The 24,670-nt window shown below is 41.0% G+C and overlaps 1 protein-coding gene across 1 annotated transcript in view; it reads left to right on the forward strand.

Moving 5' to 3' along the window:
• The window catches only part of LOC112112195 (FAS-associated factor 1), a 320,608-nt gene that overhangs the window by 209,519 nt on the left and 86,419 nt on the right, over positions 1–24,670 (forward strand). Inside the window, exons 10-12 of the mRNA XM_026651874.1 lie at positions 9,682–9,808; positions 11,276–11,339; positions 12,287–12,368. Coding sequence (XP_026507659.1) covers positions 9,682–9,808; positions 11,276–11,339; positions 12,287–12,368 — 273 coding nt within the window. The remainder of the gene's footprint in view (positions 1–9,681; positions 9,809–11,275; positions 11,340–12,286; positions 12,369–24,670) is intronic.

Below are 24,670 nucleotides of genomic sequence, written 5' to 3' on the forward strand. Positions count from 1 at the left end.
CTGGATTAGTCTGGTATAAACATCAGCAACAGAATTGTTAACTAAGTTCAATAATAAGGCTAAATCTTGTCCTGTGTTACACCTATACAACCTTATTGAAAAAAGCTGAAGTCTGATTTCCTAAAATGTTTTATGAATCTAAGATATTAAATCTATGTGATTTGCACAGTTGAGGTAATTGAAAATAGTGGGTTCTTCTTCGAGGAGTGTCCCTGTGGGAGCTCCACTTTAGGTGGCTTGGCGCTTGTAATCGGAGATTTGTAGTAGCAGTGCCCCAGTTGGCCACACATGCGCAGTAGCCATTTCGCGCCGCTCCGAGTTGCCACTTAGCGTGCGCAGCCAAGCATCCCTCAGTTCCTTCTCTACCGCTGATGGTGATCTAACTACAACTATTTCTATAGATCTGGACCTCCTCAGGCATGCCTGGTTCCCCGGCTTTAAACGTTTCCTGACCTGCAGGCTATCTATTCCTGTATTGGATGGTCACGCTCAGTGCATACGCTGGTTTTGGGAAACCCGTATACCACAGAAGTGTCCACATTATAAGAAATTATCTGCCAGGACACTGAAAGCAAGGGACCTCAAACTAAAATTATTAATGATGGAGAAATCCCTCAGGCCAGCCTCCGACCCAGAGTCCAGGACTCCTCCTGGCCAATGGTCTCCAGCAGCAGCCTCAGACAAGGGCTCCACACAAACCATGTCTAAGGAACCTGCATCTAAGAAGGCGACCAAACATCGGTCACAGTCATCGCCACAAAGAGATTCCCCCAAAGAAGAAGCGGTCTCCTGGTGAGAAATCTGCCCCAGTACCAACGGCACCGAGAACCTCGGACCAAGAGGCACCGGGACCGTTCAGTACCGAGACATCCTGACGCACCACAGCACCGACACTGCCAAGCTCTCACTCAGATGCACAAGCTAAAGCTAAGCTCCCTAGCTTGGCCCCGACAGTCCCAAAAAACACCTCGGTACCAGCTAGTGTAATGGCACCACCTGCTACATATACACAGCCTCACAAGACCTCGGCACTGTCAGAGCATACTACGCTGCCATCCACGGCACCGAGCTTCCTGGTACCACAACCCTTTACCAGACAGGCAGACCTAGCAATCTTCTCCATGCTGGGAACACCCCTCTTCGGCACTGACGGTACCCCAGTCAGACCAGAACTAACCCGAATAGGCACTCCTAGCGGATCTGCATCTCCACTATCTAGTGATGAGGATGAAGAGGATGATTCAGGTCTTTATATCCCTCGTCATTCCTCCCCGAAACTGGGACCCTCTCACCAACAACTTTCTATGCCAGGGCAAAGCTGGCAGGCACAACCATGGATACCACCACCCACTGTTATGCCACCCAATTGGCCATACTGGGACCCATGGACAATCTACAGAGCCCAAAATCTTAACCCCCCCAAAACACCAGCATCAAGGGCCACCCAGTCCCCTTCACCCGCAAGCCCACCACTATTGGAGGCCCAGGAGGAAGAGGGAGAGGAGCTGGAAGAGGCTCCTGAAGGCGACACACTGCCACCCACCCATATTTTATCCTTGTCCCCAGATGAAACAATTATGCCACCGCCTACCACCACAGGTGATAATCTCAAGTCCTTCCAGGACTTATTCAAAAGAGTTGCAGAATCCCTGAACATCTCTTTAGCAGAGCTGCCAGAGACCCAGCACAAACTTACTGACATCCTGCAGGCATCCCCATCAGCAAAGATAGCTCTGCCCATTAACACTGGTATAATGGATCTTGCAAAGATTATATGGCAGACACCGGCCATTGTCCCACCCTCCTGTAAATGTTTGGACAGAAAATATTACTTACCACCAAAAGGGGCTGAGTTCTTATTTACTCACTTGGCTCCAAATTCACTGGCCGTAGAGGCAGTAAACCAAAAGGGGAAAACAGCACCAGTCAAAAACCACCCCTTATGACAAAGACTGGAAAAGGCTTGATCTCTTCGGACGCAAAGCCTATTCCTCAGCCTCACTGCAATTTCTCATAGCAAACTACTCTGCTCTGTTGGCGAAATACACCTACAACTTGTTTAATAAAATGACATCTGTTATTGAACAAATACCGGAGGAGTCAAAGGAGCAATACAAAGCTAACATTGCGGAAGGCTCCTTAATTGCCAAAACAGCACTGCAGGCCTCCCTTGAATCTGCTGACACAGCAAATCATTCCATCGCCACGTCCGTGGTCCTGTGTCAAGCATCATGGCTCCACCTCTCTGGATTTCCTAGGGAAGTACAAGCCACAGTTGAGGACCTGCCCTTTGAGGGACAAAAACTATTTGTGCAACCCACAGATGCATCCCTACGTACCTTAAAGGACTCGAGAACCACCTTGAAGACCTTAGGTATTTATGTCTCCCCAAACAAGAAAAAACAGGGCAGATTTTATACCCAAAGATTCCATCCCGCCCCATACTCCCAACCCCAGAGACAATACGATCAACACCGCAAGCAAAAACAAGCGAGGTGCAGGCAGAACCAGGATCAAACTGCCACGTCTCTACCTTCAACATCCCGTCAATTGTTTTGAAGTAATGGTCAAGGGCTCGAGACCTCTATTTTCTCCCATGCCGGATTATCAGATGACCTCCTGTCTCTTTGGAGACCGCTTGCTACCATACTACCGAGTCTGGAACAACATCACTACAGACAAATGGGTCCCGGAAATCGCCCAGAAGGGTTACTCTATCCCATTTATTTCTACTCCCCCTATCCACCCACCTTCCCTGTCCCTCTTCAGGGACCCCTCTCACAAGATCCTGTTGCAGCAGGAAATAAACCATTCCTGCAACTAGGAGCTCGTGGAAATAGTACCACTCCAACACAGGGGAAGAGGGTTTTATTCCCATTATTTTCTCATGCAAAAAAAGAACGGGGGCTGGAGACCATTCTGGACATATGCAAACTCTACAAGTTTGTAAGGACGCAGCGCTTCAAAATGGTTACGCTGGCAACCATAATTCCAGCATTAGAGAAAGGAGATTGGCTCTCGTCCATCGACCTACAGGACGCCTACTTTCATGTCACATTCGTCCAGCACACAGACAATTTCTGCGCTTCACACTAGGCCATCAACATTACCGATACACAGTACTACGCTTCGACTTGTTGACATCCCCAAGGGTATTCTCCAAAGTCCTAGCCGTCGCTGCAGCTCACCTCCTCAGGCTAGGGGTAATGATCTTCCCATACTTGGACGACTGCCTCATAAGAGCACCAGCTCAGCAGACAGCAGTACAAGCTACACAAACCATTGTAACCCTCTTCACGAGCCTAGGGTTTCAAATAAACGTCCAAAAGCCCACCCTGTTCCCTGTCCAACAACTAGAGTTTATAGGGGCCTATCTTGACTGTCCCGCAGCACAAGCGAGATTACTCCGATAGCGATACCTCAACCTAACCAGGCTGATAACAACAATCACAGACAGCCCCCAAACATCCTCCAGGACCTACCTACAACTCCTTGGGCATATGGCTGCTACAACTTATGTAGTCAAACATGCCCAACTGCATATGAGATACCTACAGGCCTGGCTCCGCACCTGCTATATACTACACAAGCATTCCCTCCTCAAACAACTCACTATGCCCCGCAGAGTGAAGGATTCCCTCAAATGGTGGATGCTACCGCAAAACATCTGCTTGGGGGTCCCATTTCAACAAAAATTTCTCGCTTTAACGATCACCACAGATGCCTCCCTACTGGGACGAGGAGTCCATCTGGACACCACCACCATCCAGGGATGCTAGTTCCCAGCGGAAACCAACCTACATATAAACATTCTAGAGCTCTGAGCAGTCAGAAAAGCATCCAAACACTTCCTTCCACTTATCCACAACAATACCATCAATGTCTTCACGGACAACGCAGCCTGCACGTTTTAGATATACCGACAAGGCGGAGCTCAATCATACCCTCTCTGCATTGAGGCACTACACCTATGGCAGTGGTGCATATCCAACATGATCGACATTTCTGCAGCTTACCTGCCAGGACTGCAGAATACCACGGCAGACCATCTGAGCAGACACTTCTCTCAAACCCACGAGTGGGAGATGGACTACCCGACTCTCGTGACCATATTCAACGAGTGCGGGTTCCCTACTATAGATTTATTCGCAACCGCTCACAATACGAAATGCCCTCAATATTGCTCCTGAGTAGGGCTCAGGCATCGCTCACTGAGCAATGCCCTCCTCACAAAATGGGAAGCACCACTAATGTACATGTTCCCCCCGATTCCTCTACAGAGCCGGGTGCTACACAAAATCAGACAGGACAAGGCCAGGGTCATATTCATTGCACCCACGTGGCCCAGACAGACGTGGTTCCCATGCCTAACACAGTTGGCGGTGAGCCCACCTCGAACCCTTCCACAACTTCCTCACCTCCTGACACAGGATACTGGCTGCGTCATTCACCCCATCCTAGCGGTTCTCCGCCTCAAGGCTTGGTTACTCCATGGCTAACGGGCCTGGATCAGGATTACTCTGAGGAGGTTAAAGACATTCTCTTGAACAGTTGCAAACTGAGTGCACGCAAAACTTACACTCATAAGTGGATACATTTCTGCACTTGATGCGAGGCTCATCATATGTCTCCTCATTTTGACTCTCTACCCAGAGTCCTGTACTATATACTAGGCCTTAAAAAGGCGGGCCTCTCCAGTAGTTACATAAAGGTAGACTTAGCAACGATCACCTCACTACATGATAAGGTAGATGGAACCACGATCTGTGCTCATCCAACAACTAAACAATTCTTAAAGGGCGTGACCAACATCTACCCTCCCCCAAAACACCCTACTCCTATATGGAACCTTAACCTCGTGCTACGCACCATCATGGGGAAACCATTTGAACCCCTTGCAACTAGCTCACTGCTACATCTATCGATGAAGGTCTCCTTCCTTTTCGCAATCACTTCAGCAAGAAGAGTAGGGGAGCTAGGGGCCCTAATGGCACACCCACCGTATACCACATTCCATAAAGACAGTGATCCTAAGACCGCACCCTAAATTTATACCTAAAGTAGCCTCTTCATTTCATTTAAACCAACCCATTTACTTACCTGTGTTTTTTCCGAAACCCCATGCCGACGCCAGGGAGGTATCCCTTCACACTCTTGACGTCTGTAGAGCTCTGGCCTTCTACCTAGAAAGAACAAAGACATTTAGAAAATAGTCACGTCTCTTTCTCTTGGTCACAGAGCGATCGAAGGGTGAGGCCATCTCTAAACAAAGACTATCTAAGTGAATTTCTGGCTGTATCCACTTGTGCTATCATCAGAGCAACATCCCTGCTCCACCTGGGATTTGTACGCACTCCACCAGAGCGCTATCCACGTCAGTAGCGTTCCTCAACAATGTACCTATCGTAGACATTTGCAGACCAGCTACCTGGGCCTTGGCCCACATGTTTACCAAAAATTATGCCCTGGAACAACATTCCTCTCCCGACACTCAGTTTGGACTCTCGGTGCTATCCACCATCAACAAAGATACTCCGAAGCCCCACCTTCCATTGGGAGGTACTGCTCCATGGTCACCTAAAGTGGAGCACCCACAGGGACGCTCCTAGAAGAGGAGGAAGAAGAGAAGGCTACTCACCTTGTGCAGTAACTGAGTTTCTTTGAGATGGTTGTCCCTGTGGGTGCTCCGCTAGCCTCCCTCCTTCCCTCTACTTCGGAGTTTCATGCTGATTCTCTGGGGTAGAGAAGGAACCAAGGGACAGTTGGCTATGCATGCTAACTGGCCACTCAGAGTCGCGTGAGACGAATACCGCACGTGTGTGGCCACCCGGGACGCTGCTACTACAAATCTCCGATTACAAGCGCAGGGCGCCAAGACACCTAAAGTGGAGCACCCACAGGGACAACTATCTCGAAGAAACTCAATTACTGCACAAGGTGAGTAACCTTCTCTTTCTACAAGTGTAATGAAGGACAGAATACACTGGTCTACAATTTTTGAGAAATCGTCTGCTTCAGAGATAAAATGTGCTATTTATTATGTATTTTGATGTGCTGAATTCAAATATGACAATTAAAACAACTGATTGGCTACTGTTTCTAAGATATTTAAGTTTTTACATTTTATGTCTATGTATATTGTGTAGATAGTAGAGTTTTAATCATAAATTGTAAACCTAGGTCTTTTCATGTGTTTATGGTTGCTTTACATGATACTTCACCTGTCCTGTTTATGTAACACTTTAAAAATCAGCAAAAGGGTTATATAAATAAAATTTATTATGAAACAAAAGGCAAAAAACTATTATGTACATAGTTTAGTCCTATTCAGTGTCTACTCGGCGCTTCTTGGCTTGTCTCTTGTATTCATTAAATGGAGCATCTCTTGTCACTGTCCAGCAATAGTCTGCAAGCATAGATGGGCTCCATTTGCCCTCATAGCGTTTCTCCATTGTTGCAATGTCCTGGTGAAATCGCTCGCCGTGCTAGTCGCTCCCTGCTCCGCAGTTCGGTGGAAAAAAATCTAGATGAGAGTGCAAAAAATGTATCTTTAGTGACATGTTGCAACCAAGGCTTTTGTATGTGGTGGATGCTGAACACTTTTCCTCCAGGCTCCAATGACTGTCGGAGTGGCCAATCTTTCTTGATGTAGTGGGAATCACTTGCACGACTATCCCATTCGCAGAGAAAACAGCAGTACTTTGTGTATCCAGTCTGCAGACCAAGCAAGAGAGCAACAATCTTCAAATCGTCACAAAGCTGCCACTGATGTTGGTCATAGTTTATGCACCTCAAAAGTTGTTTCATGTTGTCATAGGTTTCCTTCATATGGACTGCACGACCAACTGGAATTGATGGCAAAACATTGCCATTATGCAGTAAAACAGCTTTAAGACTCGTCTTCGATGAATCAATGAACAGTCTCCACTCATCTGGATTGTGAACGATGTTGAGGGCTGCCATCACACCATCGATGTTGTTGCAGGCTACAAGATCACCTTCCATGAAGAAGAATGGGACAAGATCCTTTTGACGGTCACGGAACATGAAAACCCTAACATCACCTGCCAGGAGATTCCACTGCTGTAGTCTGGAGCCCAACAGCTCTGCCTTACTCTTGGGTAGTTCCAAATCCCTGACAAGGTCATTCAGTTCACCTTGTGTTATGAGGTGTGGTTCAGAGGAGGAGGATGGGAGAAAATGTGGGTCCTGTGACATTGATGGTTCAGTACCAGAAGTTTCATCCTCTTCCTCTTCCTCGTCTGACTCAAGTGAGAGTGATTCTGGTGCATCAGGAACCGGCAGTCCTTCTCCGTGGGGTACTGGGCGTATAGCTGATGGAATGTTTGGCTAATGCACAGTCCACTTTTTCTTCTTTGACACACCTTTCCCAACTGGAGGCACCATGCAGAAGTAACAATTGCTGGTATGATCTGTTGGCGCTCTCCAAATCATTGGCACTGCAAAAGGCATAGATTTCCTTTTCCTGTTCAACCGCTGGCGAAGATTTGTTGCACAAGTGTTGCAGCATATGTGTGGGGCCCACCTCTTGTCCTGATCTCCAATTTTGCAGCCAAAATAAAGGTGATAGGCTTTCTTAACCATAGTGGTTATACTGCGCTTTTGTGATGCAAAAGTCACTTCACCACAAACATAGCAGAAGTTATCTGCACTGTTCACACAAGTACGAGGCATCTCTGCTCACTTTGGCTAAACAGAAATGTGTCCCTTTGCAAAATCAAACACTGACAAATAAGAGAGCATGACACTGTATGATTTCTAGAGCTGATATAGGGCAATTTGTTCAGCAGAGTGATGTAAGCTTCGTTATGATTACATCATCCATGACTTCTAGGAATAACATGATGCAATTCCTATCATGTATGACGCAATACCAGCTTCAGATTGCATCATTCATTGTTTTGCCTAAAAAGGAAGTACTGTCCAAACCCAGTCATAGATTTATTCATAGATCCAGTCAAAGATGTATTTTAGTCATTTCTGGTTTAAATTGAGATCCCTTCCCTTTATAACTCACTTATCCTCCGCCATTCCCAAGTCAAGGGTCGTATATACTGACCCAATAGCATATCTTGAAAACTAGAGCCAATCAACAATTTTAAGCATCATTTTCGTTCTCAGTGACCCAGAATTAGTAAAGTTTGACTACATTTATTTCAGAAGCATTTTGGCTGTAGAGCAGTGATATTACTGATGACTGATCATGAACCAGCAATCATGTGGCTTGATTTTAAGATCCTAATTCGCATTAGGAGGCCTCATAATTTGAATTTATCGTTCTTGCACTTGAAAACTGAGTAAATTGGCTCTGTAAATCATTGGGGGGGGGGGGGGGAATAAAGATAAAGGCCTGCAAATCAATGGCACATCAAGAGAAAGAGAACACACACGTATAATGAAATTGAAAAGCAATAAATTTAAAACTGAAAAAGAAATACTTGTTTTACACAAAATGTGATTAACCTGTGGAACTCACTGCCACAAAGGATTATTTAAGACAAACATGTGAAGTCTTATTGCCCCTCAAGTCACTCATGCAGGGCATGGGGTTTTAGGCCTGGTCTACACTTAAAACGTAGCTCAACATACCTACAGCGATCAGGAATGCGAAAAATCCACAACGCTGTGTGCTGTAGCTATGCTTGCTTATTCCCTTGGTGCAGATGGAGGCAGGTCAACGAAAGACTGGTTCCATCGACCCAGCTACTATCACTCAGGGAAGTGGAGTTCCTATAGCAATGGAAAAACCCCTTCTGTTTCTGTAATCTGTGTCTACACTATGGGCTTACAGTGGCATATCTATGGTTCATAACTGTGCTGCTGGAGCGCCTGGAATGTAGACATGGCTTCACATGTGATTGGTTTGAGGCTGGTTGGTGTGTGCACCCGGGGGATGGGAGTCATGGATGTATGGAACTCTGGGTTTCTCGTGTTGTGGTTACTGTTGTCTATTTGCACTGAAGTTGTGAAATTGTAACAGCATTGTTTTTTCCTAGCATACGTTCCAGTGGCTCTTTCTTTTCTTTCTGTAATAACGTCATCACAACTCCTAAATTGGGCATGGTGGGGAGGGTAGTCCTTGCAAGGAAGTCACTTAAAGGGCAATTTAGCATAAGATGGTTGGGGGAGAAGGCCTCCTCAACCATTTTTATGTGAGAAGAGGTGGGGTGTCACTCTTGCAGAATCCAGAACAGTTGACCATTGAAGGCCGCTGGTGAAGGCACAGCTAGATTGAGGGGGACCTGAGTTCTTGGTACAACAGCCTCGTGTTTCCGTCTACACATTGATATGTATAAGCGGTTAGCCTGGTGGCCACTGAGAGTACCATAGTCTGGTATGCCAGAGCAGGACCAAGTGTTCCTGGATTTTGTGATTGTGGGAATTGGGTTAGGTTGGGTCCCATCCCAATAGTTTTGAGGACTGCCTCCCACAAAAGCTATGTCAACACTGCACTGCAGCACAGACTATAGGGAGTGAATTGCAGAGGGCACCCAAGTGTTGTGATCTGCAGTGCTGTGTGTGCACGGACAAGTTTTTATTTATCTAAAGAAAGGCATTTTCAGTATATACTTGTTTATTTCAGCATTATATTTGTGTGTTTCACTTAAAGTGCCTTAACTATGTAACAGGCTTTTTTTTTTTTTTTTTTTTTTTGAATAGCAATGCACTGATGTTCATATGGTGAGTGACAGCGATGGAGATGACTTTGAAGATGCTACAGAGTTTGGAGTTGATGATGGAGAGATGTTTGGTATGGCATCATCTGCCTTGAGGAAATCTCCAATGAGTAAGTATTGAAAGTTAACATATGTAACACTATAGCGAAAGCGACAAGAACTGAAGTATTTAAACAGTAATAGACAAGAAAATATCCTTAATTTCCCTATTGATCCCACTGGTTATTTTCTAGGGTACTGTTAGAAGGACATGCCATATTTCTGTGCCTATTTTATTTTAGTTTTGCGCTGCTTAGTGCTACTTTCACTGAACTGAGAAGAGACAAAGATACAGCTTAGAATTAATGCATTCTGGACACAATCTATAGCAGATGCTGAAAAAAGCCCATAATGGGAACATTAGAATTGCTATACCAGTTCAGTCTACGATTGCTTTCTCTGACACTGACTAATAGTGGATGCTTCAGAAAGAAACCTGATTATGGGCAACTATGGGATTATCTTCCCAAAGGGGAAATTCCTTCCTATCCCTATGTGTTTACCCTGTGCCTGAAGCATGAAAGTTTAACTCCGTCATAAATGCCTATCTAATGTAACTGTGGATTTTCTTTTTAGCTATGTAAATGACTAAGCTTTTCATGTTAATATCCAGTGACAATGAGTTCCCCATGTTTATTTCATGTTGCACAACATATTTCCTTTTATCAGTGTTAGCTTTTTAATTTCTTTGGGTGATTCTTTGCTCTCATACAAGAGTAAGTAGGAGCACCTGGTTATCTTATCTGTGCCATTCATTATTTTATATACATCTCTATCAATATTGTTGACTTTAGGGTATGTCTACACTGCGATTAAAAAACCCACAGAACTGAGTCTCAGATCCCAGATCAGCTGACTCGGGCTCAAGCTGCGGGGCTATAAAATTGCAGTGTAGACATTCAGGCTTGGGTTGGAGCCCAGACGCTGAGACCTTCCGTCATCACGGGGTCTCAGCACCTGGTCTCCAATCTGAGCCCGAACATCTACACTGCAATTTTATAGCCAGGCAGATCGAGCCTCACGAGCCCAAGTCAGCTGATCTGGACCAGCCACGCCTGTGCCACGGGTCTTTTATCACAGTATAGACTCATCCTTAAGGGCTTCCTTAGGGTCTAATTATGTCGCTAAGTCAGAGTGCTGAAATTTATTTTAAGATTATTCACAAGTTAAAGATTTATCACTAATGAAATGGTTTCTCAACTCTTTCAAGTAGGCTTCTTTATTCTAATGTGTTAGAATAGATCCAAAGAGAAGCTGAAATCCAGATCAGTGATGTGCCACATTACAAGTGAGCTTAGCACTTCACTGTTTAGAATGGCCCTGGATATATTCATGGAAGTACCTGGAAATTCCGTGTTCACCCAAAGGGTCATCCTATCAGTAACCTTTGGTGGAACTTACGAACTTTCCCCCTGGGCACTTAGAAAGTTGTAAATATGAAAAATTAAGGAAACAAAAAAATGATTTTTGTGGTCTGTGTTATTAAAAACTATTTCCTCCAGATGAATTCAATATATATTTGTACTTGTTTTTTTAAGTGCCAGAAAATGCTGAAAATGAAGGAGATGCCTTATTACAATTTACAGCAGAATTTTCCTCAAGGTAAACTTAGACTATTAACTGTGTAATCACTATCTGTCTTTGTGCTGCACTGTAACTATAATTTAGCAGGCAATTCAAGTAAAAGTAAAATAAATATAAATATTTCCTTATCTGGCATAGGCATTTAGGGCCAGATTCTACCTCACTTACCTTGACTTGAGTGAGAGATCATTTGTGGAGTAAGATACTATTCAGTGTGAGTTAAGATGGCAGGTTCTGTCTTTAATTGAGAAGCCACTTGCTTTATATCACTCCTGAATTCCACAAGGGAGTAGAGGGATAACTAAGATACTGACTATAAACAGTAGCATTGTTAAATTGAATGTAAATGAGCTCTTTCTACCTGAAAAACTGATGACTACTGGAAAATAACATACTTAGTTGCCATGAGAGTTTTAAGAATAGCTAAAATAATTACTAGTTAAATGTGTAAACATGCTGCTTTTGAGAATTTTATATACAATATACCTGAAACAATTTACTGTTAAACAGTTCCTTATTTCGCCACACAAGTGCCCCTGCAAAAGGCATAGTGAACCGGGGGTATAGTTTGCATACCATGTTAATTTTTATAAAGCATTTGTGGCTCCTTTGTGATGAAAAGATTTCCATATGTTTGTGATATAATTAAGATGTTATTAAACAAGAATATCACTCAATCAACTAGTAAGAATATAATAGTGAGGAGAAATAGAACTATGATTGAGAAATAGTATTTAAAATTTACATTATTAACTTCAAAATCGAGCAGTTTGTGAGAGCAGGCAGTTGTTATGATAGACAAGTTCATAAGCTCAGCAATCCTATACAAAAACTTCAGAGGGCAGAGGAGATATTTAAGAGTTTAGCCAATGCATGTATTTAAAATTAATTTAAACAGAGCGGAAACTGAAAAAAATTACTTACACTTTATTTTTATTAATTGAATCTTTGTGATTTTCAAATAGATATGGTGACTGCCATCCTGTTTATTTTATTGGGTCACTAGAGGCTGCTTTTCAAGAAGCCTTCTATGGAAAAGCCAGAGATGTAAGTGTGTGTTAACGGTACACTATTTGTATTAGAAGGAAAGTGATAAAAGGGCTAACTCGTACATTTGACACTATGCCAAAAAAGTTCTGATTTTTGCTACATTACTAGTAAGCAGTTTCATACTTTTACGTGATTGACTGAAATGTTCAGCCTGCATGTTATGGGAATGATGGGGATAACTCACACTTGCCAACTGTTCTGTTTTGTCGTGGACTGGCCTTGCTTACATAACCGATCCCAGGCTTTGACGGCTTTGGCCAAAGTTCTAGCAGTCATCTGAGCTTCTAAAGGCTTTTTTCTGTAAGTGTTTGTCTCCTGTCACTAGATATCACTGTTTGGGAGCCTTGTGGCTGACCGTGACAAAGCTGTATATTGGTATCTCTTTTAAATAATGGCGGATACAATCAAATTAGTAAATTTACAATTTTAAGGCCATTGGGGCAGGGAGTGTGCTGCCTTTTGTGTTGGTACAGCATTTACTTAAACACAGAATAGTGTTATAGTTTGGAATTTAAGGTTTCTATTCAGCCAGATAGGCACCTCAGGGTTCTGATGTTCCACATCCATTTGGAAAAGTAGTATTTTCATAAAATAAGAAAGAGAATAGTTGAATGAAGGCCTGGTGTCCTGGATCTAGGAGGGGAAGTACTCACTCACCTGAAATAGTCAACACCTAGATAAAGACTAAAGCACCAATAAAAAGCTTAAGCAGCTTTAATTCATCCTTTAGCTGTCTTGATATTGGTCCCAAAAGAAATGTGCAAACAAAGCATGTTTGTCTCTCTTGAATTACTCATATTGAAATGGTCTATAAGTATTCCTTGTAACAAAATCTCCACTACTTGCTCTAAGCTAACATTTATTTGACATGTTTGCACACCCCAGCAAGTTTCTTGCAGAATAACTGCTAAATTTGGAGTCTAGTTTCATTAATTTACATGGTTGACAGAGCATGGATTGCTCTAGAACACTTCAGTAGCAAAATAAGAATTGATTGTGACTCGTAGGAGTGTTGGATGCTAAAGCATGTTGGCAATGAGGCAAGTGAATCAATATAAAAAGATGCTTGATTTAGAGAGTTCACTTTTGACATCTCATCAGAAGTAGATAAAAGCATATAATTATAAAAACAAAGGGCGTTTTATTAGCTCTCAGAAACATTATTTTATACCTCCAAAGGGGTTTTTAATACAGTACAACCCAACTGAATGTTCATCTTCAAAATACTTTTCATATACTACTAACATGTAGGATATGGAAGATGCATTCTATTTCCAGTATTTTTCCAGTGGGTTCAGACCAGATCCTTACCAGGATTATCTGATATGTTTAGCAATTTACTATTTTTATTACCTTTTTCTTAGAAATGTTGTTTGTAAATAGTGGCTGAAATATTGATAAAGGCTGAACTATTGATTCCTTTTTTTATTTAAACCCACATATTAAGTTGCTACATTAATTTATATCACATTTCAACATTTTGAATTTTAAAAATGCTTATGAAATAAGTAAAGTTTGATATTATTGTACCTTTTTGCTACTGCAAAAAATCTTTTCAATATTGTTTGAGAACTCAAAATGAAAACAAGTGGACACTTTATTCTGTTTTTGATAATTGTTAAGTTTTATAAAGTGACTGAAAATATGACGTTTTAATTAAGGAAATTATTTTAAGAAATTGCAAGCTAAATATTCCATGTTCTAATTTATACTGTGAAGGGCACTTAATTTTGCCAGGGCAACAGATGAGCTTCAAGCAGCAGCATTCTTCACTTGAAGTGAGAAATTGAGTTCCAAGAGTAAATAAAAACAAGATTGAAGGTTTAAATCCTCTGCTAGGCTTTTTGAACTTATATACTCATTAAATGTTTATTGGAGTGGTGGGATTATGAAGGATTTGGGGAGCTTCCATCAGCTGGTATATAGTTAATCACTAAGTAAAACACTACATTTGATAGAGTGTTTCTCACGATGCCACACTCAATCCATCTTAATGAAAACCGCTTCAGACTGATTTAATTTGAGAGCACTTGGCAGTGAGAGTGCTTATAGATCTTAGCCTTTTTCTTGAGGAATTTGCAGTGCTGTCCAAAGCACTGTACAGTCCAGTTTCAGTGACATAGCCATCAATATCTTTTTTCCTATCTCTATTGCTGACATTTTCTGAAAAAAATCCTAAATTTATATAAATTTGCAGCCTTCTTGCAGAAATATTTGAGAGATGATTTTATGAAAGGTATTTACCTAAATCAGTTTGCAGTTACTTTGAAGTACTTTTTAAAATAATTTTTAAAACATTTTGTTATCAAAATAGGTATTTTAATGGAGGCTTTTCTATAAATCTTTCACTTGCATGTGTCAGAAAGCAGAGACATTTGATACTTTGTTTCAGAAGACATTAACTGAAAAAGAACTTTAATTTTAATATAGCTAACTCTGCCTCATTTTTGACTAGTATTTGCAGTTTGGCTTCTTGACTTTGAGACTTTAGATAACTAATATTATGTTTACTTTTAAAGCAACTTCTTCCATGACAATCCCTGTACTCGCTGTGAAGGGGAAAAATATGCCCAAGTTCTGTCTTGATTTACATCCTGTATATAGATCTGCCCACAGTATGTCGAGTCAGAATTTGGCTCATGATCTTCCCGTAAAATGCCATGAAAGCAACTCTGTACATCAGCTAGTCCTTTGTGCTCAGTAGAAACGTAGCAAATGTACAGCAAGCTGTCTTCCCATTAACAACTGATGTCCTGAGGTAGTTTCTAAATCTGGCTGCATGTTCTGTTGTGAGTTCACAAGAAACTTACTGCATATTCAGTACAAAAGAAAGACATTTAGTTTATCAGTTACTGTGTGAGTGTGGTGAGGGTGAGGAAGGAAGACGTGGGTTTATTAAAACAAAAAAAGAAATATGGTTGTATAAAACACTTTAGTTTATTCCAACCCAGTGAAGGAAATCTCCATGGTATCATTTTGAGTTTCCGGCCCTATATATTATAGTTTTAAATAGCTACTGTATAGGAACATAAGAATAGCTAGACAAGATGCTACAGAGGAAGTGTTAAAACCCCCCATCATGGACAAGTTCGTAATTACATACTTATGTGGAAGTTTATTCCTAGCTTCAAGCAGTTAGTGGTTGACTTACGTTCTGCAGCATGAGGGAATCCATTCCTTATAAATGTTTATCATGTGTAATGAATAACTTTGGGTGGTACTGTTATTTATGTGTGTCTAATCTCTCTTTTTGCCTCCCACTAAGTTCTTTGCTTGAATAATTAAAAATTAAAGTATTTCCTTTTTATCAATGGTTGCTTGCTTTTCAATTTCAGTGGGTGATTCCTAGGTCTTTTATTATGAGAGAGGGTAGAGGATCATCTGATTTACCTTCTCAAGAGCACTAATTTTTATATACCTCTGTCAGATCACCTCTTGTCTCTCTCAATTTCTCTCTCCACCCACTTCTAATAGTTATATTAAATATCACTCCTATTGCAGATCCTTAGTGGCCCCCTGCATTGCACGCACTCGTTGCTTCCTGACAATTAGCCACTTAGACCAGCACTTTGATTTCGATCTCTTAGACAGTTTTTGATCTATGGCAGAATTTTAACTCTGGGTACTTAATTTCCATAATAGCCTCCTATAATTTGACTTTTTGCAAGTCCAAATAAATTGGCCCTTTCTCATCCACCAACATGCTGATTCGCTGGAAGAATTGTAATACACTGGAGCAGCAGAATATTCCTTTACAGAAGCCTTCCTGCTGTCTATGTGTTTTACAACTTGGTGTCTCATTGGCATGACATAATGGAAATTGTATATGTGGACAACATGCCAGCCTTATCAGAGATTAGCCAAAGAGTTGCATCTCACATCCATCCAAACCTAAACCATTTCTTTCTATTAATGTCATAGTGTTTTTTATAATTGTGGTGAATTTTGTCACCTGATTGCTGTTGTGTCTATATATTTGATCCTTATATATTTACAGTCTTGTCTTTCTTTTTAGTTTGACTCCAAACATGAGTTTATTTGCTCTATATTTCATGCTGTAGTATGGTCTTTGTTTTCTCCATTATATTTCAATAGAAACAGTTCTTTCTTGAGGCTCTTCTTCTTTATCTTTGTCTTTTTAAAAAAATTCTGTATTGTATTATTAGCCTTTCTTGTAATACAATACTTATAAGATTCTCTCTATATATGACAGGTTTCAGAGTAGTAGCCGTGTTAGTCTGTATCCGCAAAAAGAACAGGAGTACTTGTGGCACCTCAGAGACTAACAAATTTATGCATCCGAAGAAGTGGGCTGTAGCCCACGAAAGCTTATGCTCTAATAAATTTGTTAGTCTCTAAGGTGCCACAAGTACTCCTGTTCTCTCTATATATGATGATTAGTACTATATATTGTACTATGTGAAGCATACTTTCGTTTTGTTGAGTTGTAATTTGGTGTGCAGAGAGTAGAGGAGTGATGAAGTCTCTGTGTGTATGAGCCAACTGTTGTTCTAACCCATCTGCTGTTGTGATTTAGGCAGCAGCAAAAGTTGGAAATTAAACCTTTGATTCCTTCTGCTTACTGCTCAGAATCCCAAGTCCATACCTGTCACCTTTTCAGAAAGAAATCCCATCCTGCTGTTGCTAAAAGAAAGAGTCCTTACTTTAGGAAGGGTTATATTTATAACGGTTCTAAGTCAAGTGGAAAGCTATTATAGAACTTAGAAAATAGCGTCATCTGTCAGTGCAGCCCAGGATTTGGTTAAATTGTCCACAATCTGCCTTCAGTATGACTAGCTATATTGGGCCTGATTTTCAGAAGTATTGAGCACCAGCAACACTATCTGAAGTCATGGGAGCTGGAACTGCTCAGTATTTTTGAAAATCAGGCGTGTAGTTTTCTCACCTTATAACATCACCTTGGGCTGTGAGTGTGGGTAGGTAGATTATACTCATCTAAGTTTAGACTGATTCTCCGTCTTTCAGTGACATTGCTTGCTTGAAGTACTATTTGGCTGGGACCTGCAGAACACCCAAGATGCCAGAAGGAGCCTGTAAACTATTGGCTAGGTTTCATGCTTTCCCTATTCCGTTCTTTTCTGCTCTGTGAGAGCCACATCTTTTGAAAGATCTGGAAAGAACATTGGCAATTCTGAGAGTAGTTAAAAATTATCTTGAAATGACGATAGGTCAAAAGCAATCTTTTGAAGAGCTTTTCGGATTTCACAGTGTTGACCGTAAAAATGATTTTTTTAGACAGCAGAGTTGGGCTCCAGGGTTATTCACGGTACTTTACTAGCATAGAAAGAGGAAGTCCTTTGTAATATTTTAGGAACAGTGACTGTAAGAATACTAACAAAAAGTTTTAAAAACATTTTTTTCAAAGAGTACTTATAATTATTTTAAGGAACCTAAATATATTGTGATTAAAAAAAAAAAGGTATCGCAGCCTCATTAGACAATCTACTAACTAAAAAGGTTATATTTCTCATTCTCCACAAAAATGTTTTTCTAACCATATCATCTAGGGCTGTGATCTCATCATCTGAAGTGCTGATTTCTTTGTATGTACACCGCTACCTCGATATAACGCGACCCGATATAACACGAATTTGGATATAGCGCGGTAAAGCAGTGCTCCGGGGGGGCGGGGCTGCGCACTCCGGTGGATCAAAGCATGTTCAATATAACGTGGTTTCACCTATAACACGGTAAGATTTTTTGGCTCCCAAGGACAGCGTTATATCGAGGTAGAGTTGTAGTTGGTATATCTTGTACGTAGATGGAAAACCTGAATGCTGCATGAAGTGGTATTGTTGATCCACTAGTCCACAGTCTTCCTTCTGATTGAGTATTTTGGTATTGCCCCAGCATGATGCTCAAGAGCACTATCCAGCTGGAGAGATGCTTTCTTTTTTCTGAGACATAAAACTGGCTACTTTGCACGTTTGTAGTCTTTAAAACCGTTCAGTCCTGTTGACTGTCAAGGGTAAGCAACTATTTAATTTTTTTCATTAGTGTAACTTGTGTCGGACACCTGGAGCTTGGGATAGGTACTTCTTTTTTATTTTTTGTGTAAATCCAAACAAACAAAAATCTGATGGCTCATTGTGCAAAAGCTGTATCCTTACCAGATTGCAACATGAGTAATTGTTATTTTTTATCTCTGCTTGTATTGCACAACATATTGATTAAACAGACTAGAGAGATATAAAATTAACATGGCACACATTAAATGGATTAAAAACTGGCTAACTGATAGGTCTCAAAATGTAATTATAAATGTGCTTCCAGTGGGGTCCCCCAGGGGCTGGTTCTTGGCCCTACGCTATTTAACATTTTTATCAATTGACCTGGAAGAAAACATAAAATAATCACTGATGAAGTTTGCAGATGACACAAAAATTGAGGAAATAATTAAGAGGACAGGTAACTGATTCAGAGCTATCTGGATCTGTTGGTAAACTGGGTGCAAGCAAATAACATAAGAATATAAGAATGGCCATACTGAGTCAGACCAATGGTCCATCTAGCCCAGTGTTCTGTCTTCTAACGCTGGCCAATGCCAGATGCATCAAAGGGAATGAACAGAACAGGACAATTACTGAATGATCCAGTCCCAGCGTCTGGAAGTCAGAAGCTTAGGGACATCCTGAGCATGCGGTTGCATCCCTGACCATCTTGGCTAATAGCCATTGATGGATATGTACTCCATTAACTTGTCTAATACTTTTTTGAATCCACTTAGTTTTTGCCTTCATAACATCCTCTGGTAATGAGTTCCGCAGATTGACTGTGCGTTGTATGAAGAAATATTTAATTTTGTTTGTTTTAAACCTACTGTGTTATGTTAAGATATAAATAACGCTTCTTTATTCGCTTTCTCCAACTATTCATGATTTTATAGACTTCTATCATATCACCTCTGTCATCTCTTTTCCAAGACGAATATTCCCAGTCTTTTTAATGTCTCCTCATATGGAAGCTGTTCCATACCCTTAATCATTTTTGGGTGCCCTTCGGTGTACCTTTTCTAATTCTAATATATCTTTTTTTGAGATGGGATGTCCAGATCTGCATGTAGTATTCAAGGTGTGGGCATACCATGGATTTATATAGTGGCATTATGTCATTTACTCTCTTATTATCTATCCCTTTCCTTATGGTTCCTAACATTCTGTTCAACTTTTTTGACTGCTGCTGCACATGGAGTGGATATTTTCAAAGAAATATTCACAATGACGCCAGGATCAATTTCTTGAGTGGTAATAAGTAATTTAGACTCCATCATTTTGTATGTAAAGTTGGTTTTATGTTTTCCAATATGAATTACTTTGTATTACTCAACACTGAATTTCATCTGCCGTTTTGTTGCCCAGTTACCCAGTTTTGTGAGACCGCTTTGTAGCTCTTCACAGTCAGCTTTGGATTTAACTATTTTGAATAATTTTGTATCATCTGCAGACTTTGCCACCTCATTGTTTACCCCCTTTTCCAGATCACTTATGAGCACTGGTCCCAGTGCAGATCCCTGGAGAACACCACTATTTACCTCTCTCCATTCTGAAAACTTTATTCCTACCCTTTGTTTCCTGTCTTTGAATCAGTTACTGATCCATGAGAGACCCTTCCCTCTTATCCCATGACTGCTTACTTTGTTTTAGAGCCTTTGATAGGGAACCTTGTCAAAGGTGTTCTGAAAGTCCAAGTACTCCTGGATTACCCTTGGCCAAATGTCGGTTGATCCCCTCAAAGATTTTGAATAGATTGGTGAGGAATGATTTCCTTTTACAAAAGCCGTGTTGACTTTTCACCAACAAATCGTGTTAATCTATGTGTCCAATAATTCTGTTCTTTACTGTAGTTTCAGCCAATTTGCCTGGTACTGAAGTTAGGCTTACCAGCCTGTAATTGCCAGGATCGCTTCTAGAACCTTTTAAAGAAATTGGCGTCACATTAGCTATCCTCCAGTCATCTAGTACAGAAGCTGATTAAGTGTTAGCTTACATACCACAGTTGCGAGTTCTGAAATTTCATATTTGAGTTCCTTCAGAACTCTTGGGTGAATACCATCTGGTCCTGGTGACTTATTACTTTTAAATTTATCAATTTGTTCTAAAACCTCCTCTAGTGACACCTCAATCTGGGACAGTTTCTCAGATCTGTCACCTAAAAAGAATGGCTGAGGTATGGGAATCTCCCTCATATCCTCTGCAGTGAAGAATGATGCAAATAACTCATTTAGCTTCTCCTCCTTGTCTTCCTTGAGTGCTCCTTTAGCACCTTGGTCATCCAGTGCCCCCCTAGATTGTTTGGCAGGCTTCTTGCCTCTGAAGTACTTAAATTTTGTTTTTGCTGTTAGTTTTTGAGTCTTTGGCTAATTGCTCTTCAAATTCTTTTTTGGCCTGCCTAATTTATACTTTTACACTTGACTTGCCAGAGTTTATGCTCCTTTCTATTTTCCTTAGTATGATTTGACTTCCAAATTTTAAAGGATGCCTTTTTGCCTCTAAATACTTCTTTTACTCTGTTGTTTAGCCATGGTAGCATTTTTTGTCCTCTTACTATTCTTTTTAATTTGTAGTATACAATTAATTTTAGCCTCTATTATGGTATTTTTTAAACATATCTATGCAGCTTGCAGGCATTTCACTCTTGTGACTGTTCCTTTTAATTTCTGACTAGCTTCCTCATTTTTGTATACTTTCCCCCTTTCTGAAGTTAAATGCTACTGTGACAGACTTCTTTGATATTTTCCCACACACAAGAATGTTAAATTTACTTATGTTATGGTTGCTTTTTCCAAGCAGTTCAGTTATATTGAGATCTTGGACCAGATCCTGTTGTCCACTTATGACTAAATCAAGAATTACCTCTTCCCTGGTGGGTTCCAGGACTAGGTGCTCCCAGAAGCAGTCATTAATAGTGTCTAGAAACTTTATTTCTGCATCCCATCCCATGACATGCACCCCGTCAATATGGGGATAGTTGAAATCCCCCATTATTATTGAGTTTTCTATTTTTATAGCCTCTCTAATTTCCATGAGCATTTCACAATCATGGTCACCATCCTGATCAGGTGGTCAGTAGTGTATTCATACTGCTCTACTCCTATTATTCAAGCATGGAATTTCTAGTGATAGAGATTCTGTGGTACAGTTTTATTCATTTAAGATTTTTACTATGTTTGACTCTATGCTTTCTTTCACATATAGTGCCACTTCCCCACCAGCACGACCTGTTCTGTCATTCCTGTATGTTTTGTACCCTTAGTATTTCAAACTATGTGTTTTTAATATGGGTAAATGTAAATGTATACAGCTAGGCCAGTGGTTCCCAAACTTTAACAGCCCGCGAACCCCTTTCACTAAATTGTGAAATCTCGTGAACCCCCTCCTAAAAATGAATATTTCCAGGGATTTAAGTTTAAATTTCCTCAGTGTAATGGATGCGCTTGCTTTGCTCTGCATAGCTCTTGGAAGTCCGGAACCACTGGAGAAAGATAAAGTCTCAGTTCTGGTTCGGCATCAAGTCTGTTTCTGTATTTGGTTTTCAGATGTGCATACGAGGAAAACGCTTTCTCGCATAAGTATGTTGTTGAAAATGGTAACAAAACTGCAGCAGCTTTTTCTGTCAGAAGCGGGTACTCGTTTCTTAAACTCAGCCAAAAGTTGATTGGAGCGCTGGGGTTCGGGCTGCCTCACTGATGGGGGGCAGGGCACGGGCTGCCAGCCCATACTGCCCGGCCCCGCTCTCCCTGGGGCTTGGGCTGCCAGCCCCACGCGGAGCGATGGGGTTCGGGCTGCTGGCTCCCCCGCTGACGGGGGCAGGGCTCGGGCTGCCAGCCCAAACTACCCGGCCCTGCTCTCCCTGGGGCTCGGGCTGTCTGCCCTGCAACCGGGTCCCACCTGCTGCCTCCAATGCCTGGGGTCCTCTGGCCGCCATTAGTGAAATTTTTCTGGCGACCCCCCTGTAACATTCTGCGAACCCCCAGGGGTTCGCAAACCCCAGTTTGGGAACCACTGACCTAGGCCATACATACAGGATGAGGGAGTCATTGCTGCGAAGCAGTGACTCTGAAAAAGGTTTGTGGGTTGTGGTGGATAATCAACTGAACCTCAGCTCTCAATATGATGCCGTGACCAAAAGAGCTAATGTGATCCTGGGATGTATAAACAGGAAAATTGTGAGTAGAAGTACAGAGCTTATTTTACCTCTGTATTTGGCACTGGTGTGACTGCTACTCCAATACTGTGTCCAGTTCTGATGTCCACGATTCAGGAAAGATGTTGAAAAATCAGAGAGAGTTCAGAGAAGAACCATGAGAATGACTGAAGGATTAGAAAACCTGTCTTATAGTGATAGACTCAAAGAGCTCAATCTATTCAGCTTAACAAAGAGAAAGTTAAGGAGTGTTTTGATTAGTCTATAAATATCTACATGGTGAACAAATATTTAATAATGGGCCCTTCAGTCTAGCAGAGAAAGGTATAAAATGATCCAATGGATGAAAGTTGAAACTAGACAAATTCATACTGGAAATAAGACTTAAATATTTGACAGTGAGGTAATTCATTGCTGGACAATTTACCAAGGGTCATAATGGTTTCTTCATCACTGAAAATTTTTATATCAAGCTTGGATGTTTTTCTAAAAGATCTGCTCTAGGAATTATTTGGGGACATTCTATGGCCTGTGTTATACAGGAAGTTGGATTAGATTATCATAATAATCTGTTTTGGCCTTGGAATCTATGAATCTATTAAATGTTTTCCTTGTGGTTTCAAGTGGATATTATTCTTCACTTCCTGTCTTCAAGTGTTACCATTCTTTTGCACTGTTAAACAGTGTTTGCATTTCGTTTGCGGATGAATATAAATATAAAGAGATTTGGTATCTTTCAGGATGAAAGGTGGTATATAAATGCACTTCATCATCATACTCTACTAATAAACATCTTGAATGTGTTAAGCCATCTCTTAAATTCTAAGTCACCTCTGAAAAGTTTTATAAAATTTGGAATTCCATCCTCTTGCATTTCCCCCGCCCCCAATAGTGCAAACACACGGGTTTCTGCCACAGAAATCCTTCTCTAATTTATAACTTAGAATTTTTGTAGGCGAGATGGCATATAGGTTATCAGTGTGATCTGATTTGAATTGTTTGGCATCCACCACCATGGTATATGAGCACCTTGCTGAAATTACTTAAACAACAAAATGTGTAAATACAACTGTTTAAGCTCTGAGAGTGCTTAAAGCTTAAGTAATGGCTCATAGTGCTCTGAGAAGTAAGAACCAGAGGTTATCAATTGTCTTCTGGTCCTTACCTCTGTGTTTGGCACTGGTATGACTGCTATTGGAATTCTGTGTCTAGTTCTGGTGTCCACAATTCAAGAAATATGTTGATAAAATGCAGAGGGTTCAGACAAGAGCCACAAAAATGACTGAAGGATTGGAAAACATGCTTTATAGTGAAAAACTCAAGGAGCTCAATCTGATTAGCTTGTCAAAGAGAAAGTTAAGTGGTGACTTAATCACAGTCTATAAGTACCTACATGGGGAATAGATATTTGATAATAGAGGGCTCTTCAATCTATCAGATAAAGATATAACAAGATCAAATGGCTGGAAGTTGAAGCTAGACAAATTGAGACTTGAAATAAGGTGCAAATGTTTAATAGTGAGGGTGATTAGCTATTGGAACAGCTTACCAAGGGTGAGGCTAGATTTTCCATCTCTGGAAATTCTTTAATCAAAATCAGGTGTTTTTCGTAAAGTTGTGCTTCTAGGTCAAACAGGAATTAATTTAGAGAAGTCCTATGACCTGTGTTATGCAGGAGATCAGACTAGATAATCACAGTGGTCCCTTCGGACCTTACAATCTGTGTATCCATGGAGTAATGTTTAGGCCAGACTCCTTTTGGGGAATTGAACCTGGTTAGCGTTCCTATTCTGTCAGCCTTTGGCATCTGTGTCCTCTTGGGTTCATTCTAGTCCAACACTTCTGATGGTGCATTAGATGTTGGAATTAGCAATCCTTAGCTTTTAACATTTTTTTTCTTTCTCCGTCATGTATGTAATACAAACACACACAAAGGTTCCTGTGTGTCCTCATTCTACTACCCAGGGATAAACACATAGTTTCACTGGAAATGGGTTTGAGCTTTGACCAGTTTCTGCCTTAATCTGTCATCAAAGTGGAATCAACTCTAACATCTGTCATCTGGATATCAAAGAGGGCTTAAATTCTGCTCATGAGATGAAGATGATGTGTATTAGAATATCTGTTTGTGCTCA

This window comes from Terrapene carolina, unplaced genomic scaffold (genome assembly GCF_002925995.2).
Source record: "Terrapene carolina triunguis isolate 2854851 unplaced genomic scaffold, T_m_triunguis-2.0 Scaffold104, whole genome shotgun sequence".
NCBI classification, from domain to species: Eukaryota; Metazoa; Chordata; order Testudines; family Emydidae; genus Terrapene; species Terrapene triunguis.